This window comes from Castor canadensis, chromosome 6 (genome assembly GCF_047511655.1).
Source record: "Castor canadensis chromosome 6, mCasCan1.hap1v2, whole genome shotgun sequence".
Lineage (NCBI taxonomy): Eukaryota > Metazoa > Chordata > Mammalia > Rodentia > Castoridae > Castor > Castor canadensis.
Genome location: NC_133391.1, coordinates 171,454,906 through 171,462,053, shown reverse-complemented (window position 1 = coordinate 171,462,053; position 7,148 = coordinate 171,454,906). Strand labels below are relative to the sequence as shown.

The window sequence follows — 7,148 nt, the reverse complement described above, 5'->3', positions numbered from 1 at the left end:
AAAAGAACATTTTAAAAAATACAGAAATATTTAGGAATCAGTCAGCCTTGCCAACAATTCCGTACCATGTGTCCTTAGAGAATCCTCTTTGCAGCTTCAAAACAATAAAACCGGTGATTGGGGATCAGCATGAAAATTAATTAGATCACCTTCTCATTAACTGCTGAACTGTGGGAGATTTAATCTGCATAGATGAGAAGTGATTTCTTTCAAAGGATCCAATCATTAAAGGTAGAACTGCTATCTTAGTAGTTGAGTGACTTCCAAATTATTTCTCAAAGTTAACATTTCTAACTTAGGTTAAAGAGAGCTGCATCCAAAAAAGGAAACTGCCCCAAATGATAGTCATGGTCTTGGGTGTAGCTCAGTAGTAGTATGAACTCAGCATGCACAAGGTGCTGGTTTGATCAAGGGGGAGAGGGGAAGACAGTCACGGATGCAGTGACTTGGGGCTGGGTGGGCCATGCACATTGCACATGGCTCCACTCCAGTAGCACACTGATTCCCACACAATCTAGCCTAGGTTTGGAAATTAAAAAATGAATGTTGGCTCAAATAGATTAAATGACTTGGCCCACAGAGCAAGAAAATTCAGCAGCCAGAATTTTCCCCAAGTCTGTTGAGCAACAAAGTCCAGCCTCTTTCCCAGTGCCTTTGGCTGCTTCTTCCTTGAGGAATGAGAATGGGCCCTCCATTCTTACAGGGGCTGAGGGGGTTCTTTTCAATTGTGCAAAACTCAGTTATCTGTGTCTTGGACCTTTAAGAAAACAAAATGTCCTATCTAGAGCTCAATTGTGCCAAAAGACTTATTTCATTATATCTCTCCTGTAGAAACTCTACTCATGTTTTCGGCGGAAGCAGTTTCCATACATGTTAGAACAGTAACTGCACGCCGCTCCTGTGACCACCTCCCCTGAGGGTTTTCCCAAAGAGGAGAGCCAGCAAAGAAAACCAACCCAGCCACACACCAAGGGGAGCCAATTTTCCTTTTATTCAGATGCTCAAAAGGAGTCAGGCTCCACTGTCATTTAATCTGAAATAAGTACAGGGGAAAACCTTACAGTAGCATTCTTAACATGTGTTAAAGGCACAAGGCCAGGTTCTCAGCCAAGGCCACCTCAGGAAAAGCTGCTCAGCTGCACATCCTTCCCAAAAGATGCATCACTGCAGTTACAGATGTCATGAACAGGCAAGTAGGGGTCACGTGTGACCCCTCTCTAATCCCTGCAGGTCACAAGGATAGCCTCAGGCTGGAGCAATGTGCCCGAAGCCAGGATCCTTGAGGCTGGGGATGTCATTCTTCCTGTAGAAATCAGCTTGCACATGGTTCACACGGCCATAGTCTCGGTTCAGGGGCTCAATGGGCTGATGGATGCGCTTCCCATAGACAGAGGATGACAGCACTCCCACAGACCTTTCACGTTCCTAGGGAAGATGATCAGAACACTTAGTCAGTGCTCCCAGCATTCATCAGCATGGTAGACCTAGCCGTCAGCCTGGGTTCCACCCAGGTGGGCCAACCAAGTGCCTGCAAACCTGTACCCTGCCTCCACCCTGGCTTCTCATGGGGTCCTCCACACTGAAGCCAGGGGATCCTCTCGAACTATGGCAGACCCTGTCCACTCCACTCAGAACCCCCCAGTGTCCTCAAGCCACTCAGAGGAAAGGCAAGACCCTGCACCTGGTACTAGGAGCCAGCTGATCTCAGATTCCTGTTCCTCTCAGTCCCTCCCTCCTCTAACCCCTCCCAGCCCAACTCCCTCCAGCCCTTCTTTCCTACCCTGCCTCTGTCTTTCCCCAAGCACACAGAGCAGTGCTCTTCAGCTTCAGGACCTCTGTTCTCCCTTTTTGCTCTTCCTGTTCATTGCTCTGCTCTGTTTCTGCCAGGTCCTCCCACCACCAGGTCTCCAGATGTCACCAACTTCCTGAGCTCCTCTCCTCCCCTCCCCCGCCCCTTATTCTCTCCTTCACTCTCCCCGTGTCCCTGAATGACTTTCTTCTTCTGCATGTCACCTGTCACCACATGGAATTTTGTTCACTGTTCTTTTTGTGGGGGGAGGGGGATGCTTTTTTCTTTTCTTTCTCTTCTTGGGAATGTCATGTCTCTGAGGGCAGGAGCTTGTGTCTTATTCCCTTTGTGCTCAGCAGTAAATGGGAAGCAATAAAAAAATACGTAATGTGGCCACCATCTGAGAAAAGCACAAACTTTGCAACCAACTTGGACTGCATGACTATGAACAAATAGAAAAAAATTCCAATACCAGTGACATAAGTGGTAATACCTCACAGTACCTCCATCATTTACCTTTATCTCAAAATAAAAAGGATTATTTATGCTGGAGAGAGTAATTGGGGATCCAGATCCAGCAGAAACCTGCAGCTCCTAGAAATTCTCTAATCTGTACAGTGGTGCACAAGAGGGGGTGGGAACTCCTCAAGCTCCCCAAATATTATGGGTTTCTCCATATTACTGCCCTGGCCACCATAACCCTATGTGCTGTCTCTAGCTGGGGTTTTAGCCATGTGGGCTGACTGAGGACTGCATTCTCCCAGCAGTCAATATAAGGAACTATCTGGGTGTTCCAGCTCCCCTACAACCATTTCAGAAACTTTATTGACTATGACCTTATCTAATGACCCCTCTGAAGGCCATCCTACACCAAAAATAGCCCGTCTATTTCACAGAAGGTCCTAAGCTTGCTAGGAGTCAACTTGACCCCATAATCTGCATTAAATCCTCTCTTAAAGTTCTAGGGGGGCATTCTTACTCTGACAACCTCCCACTCCTCCCGTTTGCCAGTCAGAGACAAAGAGGGAAGGGATGAGGGCTGTGGAGAGGAGGTAAGGGGTCCTTGTCTCCGGCACAGGGGAAAACAAATAACACCACTCACTTTGTCTATCTCTGTCTGCTTCCCTCGTGGGGATTTAGGTGTCTCTTGGCCACAGTGAGTCCGTGTAAGCCCCAGACCAGATGCCCTGTTAGGGCTCACCATAGACCATGAGTTTGCCATGGACCAGTGGATCAGGTCTCTACACTCACTTTGTAACAAGGTTATGTCTCAGGCTTGCACTTTCACACACTCTCACACAGCACAGTACTTCCACCCTGCTCCCTGAACCTGAAAGACACGGTGTCACCCCCCAAAAGGTGGTTACTATGGTACCTTTTGAGAGTTGATCAGACCCCCCTTTTGCCTCCTGAGGCAGGCCTGAATTTGAACCCAGGTTCTTACCAGTCTGATGAATGGGGCTCCTAGGTTGTTTCCTGAGACTTTCCAGGTTCCTTCTTGCAACCAGAACTCACCTCCTCAGCTTGCCAGGAGAGAGGCTCCCTCTCCTGGACCAACAAGGTCCAGTGGCACCTGGCAGGGGCAGCCCTCCTGGCAGGCCAGGGATGCTGAGCCAGTGACAAGGAATGAAAGCACCACCCTCCAAATCCCAGGTAGGCAACCAGAAATGTTGCAGGAGGGCTTGGACAGAGACTGAGAGGGCACCAAAGCTTTTAGGAAGCAAGTTTATTAAGCAAGCCAGCAGTGACTCAGTGGATTCATGTCCAAAGGCTGAGCCCTGAGAACAAAGGGGGCATTCCTTATATACCATTTACAGCAGGTTACAGAAATGGGGGTACAGCTTGTCCAATACATTACCATATTTCATTGGCTGTTTTAACCTCTGTGGCGAGATGACCCTCCTCTGGTCTCCAGGTAACATTCCCCGACTTCGGTTTTCCTTTTTCACTGTAGCACCCATTAATCTCTCTTCCCCCTCCCTGTCTTCCTACTACAGCAGGGTGGCATTCTTGCAGTGCTTGGGATGGAACTCATAGCCTCACACTTGCTAGGCAAGTGCTCTACCACTGAGCCATATTTCCAATACCTGCCAGAAGCTTTTATATTATAATTTCTATGTAACACATTTTACAAAAGACTGTACCTGTTCAGAACCTGACCATTAATAATCCTGCTGTCCTCAGGCCAGACTTGTGAAGATAAGGTCAGAGTGTGTAAAGGCAGCAGAAAGCTCTCATCCAAAGGGAAGGTGGGCCTGGCCAGGATAAAGAGACACACCCACTGCACGCCTGTCCACCTACCATGATACTCAACTGTCACCCTGTCAGACTTTCTAGTTCTGCCAGTTACCTTCCTGTGCAGCTGACAACAAGATTACTCCTCCCTTTCAGAAAACAGCAGAAAGGTAAAAGAAGAACTTCCCTACATGTGGTGGTTATAGGGACTTGGTAACTAGACTTGGGAGCAATATTATTGAGTACTATTTATCCCTAGAAGACCAGTGTCCGTAGAAAAACTATGACTGCCAGGACTCAGAGGTTCAATGAGACCTGTTTTATCTGCTGGAAAGACTTTTTAAGCTTTAGTCTACTTAAATTGTTCAATTCTATAGATAGCATTAAACAATGAATCTGGAAAATTAATATACAAATAACATTACAGAATGGAGGGGACTATAAAAACAGCTTTGTTTTGGCTTATTGGCACATAAGATAGAGGAGAGCTGTGTAAAGGAAGTTATGTGAGGCAACTGAATACAATATTAAATGTGTGTATACACACGTACACACATATACACGTAGGTACATAAATACATGTTCATGTGTCCATATACAGTATGAACATGCAAATATATGCACATGTATGTACCTATGCATGAATGTGCATGAAAATACATGTATACACAAGAGTGCACACACATGGGTGTACACACATGCATACACATGTACATAAACATTTTTGTTAATCTGTTAGGTAAGAACGTGTTAATCTTACCTCCTCATTAACATGAAGTCCCAGGCCTTTTGCATGTTCTCTGTCATCCCGATGTACTTTCTGGTTATAGTCTAGGCTCCTCTTAAAAACACAGTCATAGAGGGAAATAATCCCTGTCTGGGAAAAAGACAGAAAGCCATGGCTGAGCATTGATGCCAATGGAGCCCAGAAGTCAACGCCTTTGATGGAGATGGAGTGTTTAGAGTGGTCAGCTACAGGAGTTTGTGGTGGGAAAGGACACTTCACCGGGCAAATTCAGCCGTGACCTGGAGCAGAGAGAAGAGGACTGGGCCCCAGCAGCAGGATCAGATGCTATCAGGCCCAGGACAGAGCGGGGATGTTTGACAAGACTTTCCAACTATAAATAACCTCATCTTGGTCTATTTGGTGGCTATAATGAAATGACATACACTGGTGGTGATAAACATCAGAAATTGATTTTTAGTTGGAGGCTGGAAGACCAAGATCAAGTGTCAGCTGGTTCTGGTGAAGGCTGCTTTCTGACTCAGAGGTGGCACCTTCTTGCTATGTCTTCACATGGAGAAAGGTACACAAACTCCTTCAGGCCTCTTTTATGAGGGCACTAATCCCATTCACGAGACTCCACTCTCATGACCTAGTCATCCCCAAAAGCCCCAGCTCTTAATACCACCATACGGAGGGTGAAGTTTCCACATGTGAATTTGCAGGGGGACATAAACACTCAGACCACAGCAAAGCTCTGACTAAGGATGTGTGTGTCTATGTGTGTATGCTTTCTCCTTCATTTCTTCTTTATTTTATTTCTCAAATAATAAGCTGTACCACTTCGAAAAGCAAATAATGTCTGAGTGTTAAGATAGCACAACCCAACAGGAGTTATCCTGTAAGCTGCTAGCCCATGGTCAGATTGTCTACACACAAACTCTTGAGACACAAAAAACATTTTCTTTAATCATACATGGTAGCTGTAGCACTTGGTAATTCAAATTAACTAATATTTATATACAGATGTACAATATAAGCATATACATAGTGAACACACAGTACAGCTCTGATGGATGAGAAAATGACCCATTAACAGAGCTACCATCTGTAATAGCTCCAGCTTTTCATCCCAACTTTTTCTCAATAAATCTACCTTGCAAAAGAAGAAGGAACCTGGCTGGGTATGGTGGGTCATGCATGTAATCCTAGCTAGTTGACTGGTGTAGATCAGGAGGATCACCACTCAAGGTCAGCCTGAAGGAAAAGTTCAAGAGACCCCATCTCAACCAATCGCTGGGTATGGTTGTGTGTGTCTGTCATCCCAATTATAAGGAAAGCATAAATAGGGCAGGGCAGCCCAGGAGAAGAAAAAAAACATGAGACTCTATCTCAAAAATAACTAAAGCAAAAAGAACTGAGGGTGTGTCTCAAGTAGTAGAGTACCTGCTAGGATGTGTTGGAAAACACTTTAATACCCATTCACACTGACTGCAGGAGCCCAGAGTGCCTAGCTGTAATGGGACTCACTACAGCATGACATAGCTCCCACCAATGATTTATAGATCATTCACGGATCATCCACCAGGCCCAGGATCCCACTATGGGGTTCAGTAGATAGCTCAGAGCTGGGACTGACCTCATGCCATTGACCATCTAGTGAGGGAAACAACACGATCTTTTAGAATCACTGTTTGACGATGCATAAGAATCCTAATAACAGCGTGGTATGGAGGGCACTTGCACCACTGCTGGAATCCTGACTTGCCTAAGTTCATAGCCACTGTGTCACCAGGGGCTGTGGCTTCTGACTCTATACCACTGTGGGTCATTTAATGTGCTCATCAGACACAAGCTTCTCACCACTGCCTTCCCTCTTTACTGTCACTCACTCAACTTCTGCGTGTGCTTGGGCCAAACTGCCCTGAGTTCTTCATGTCTCCTGGAGGCAATATATGATACAGACAAAGGTTTTTTTTTTAATGGAGAAATAATAAATTAACCAGTATTTAGTACTATGAAAATCAGCTACCTATTTGGGTAGCTGATTCACATCATATTATAGACAAAAGTAAATTGTGGGTGGCCTAGAAAAAGAGTGAAAAAGCAAGCCCATAAGAGACCTCCTACATGTAAGAGCAATAAGAAAAATATCACAAAGAAAACATCAATCACATTTGCTTATCAAATAAAGCTAAACCTTTTTAAAAGCCATTTTAAGACATGACAGAAATCTCAACATCTTGAACACATAATGCAGGAAATCTGGTGATGCAGAAGCTGGCAGGCTGTTAGCCTGCAGAGGTGAAGCAAAACTTCTTGGGTAGAGCCAACAAGGGCTCCTCAGTAACACAGAGGAAGTCCATGCATACTACCTGCCTTGTGAGGACGGTGGGTGGT

At 45.5% G+C, this 7,148-nt stretch overlaps 1 protein-coding gene across 2 annotated transcripts in view; it reads right to left on the bottom strand.

The window, feature by feature from the left end:
- Positions 1 to 977: 977 nt before the first annotated feature.
- The window catches only part of Cfap90 (cilia and flagella associated protein 90), a 19,588-nt gene continuing 13,417 nt past the window's right edge, over positions 978 to 7,148 (bottom strand). The window contains exons 2-3 of one of the 2 annotated variants that reach the window (XM_074077751.1): positions 4,785 to 4,901; positions 989 to 1,425 (exon numbers count right to left, since the gene is read on the bottom strand). In XM_074077751.1, the coding sequence (XP_073933852.1) occupies positions 1,246 to 1,425; positions 4,785 to 4,901 (297 nt within the window). In that variant the 3' untranslated portion in view covers positions 989 to 1,245. Of the gene's footprint in view, positions 1,426 to 4,784; positions 4,902 to 7,148 lie in introns of both variants that reach the window. The other variant, XM_074077752.1, reaches the window with a different exon arrangement.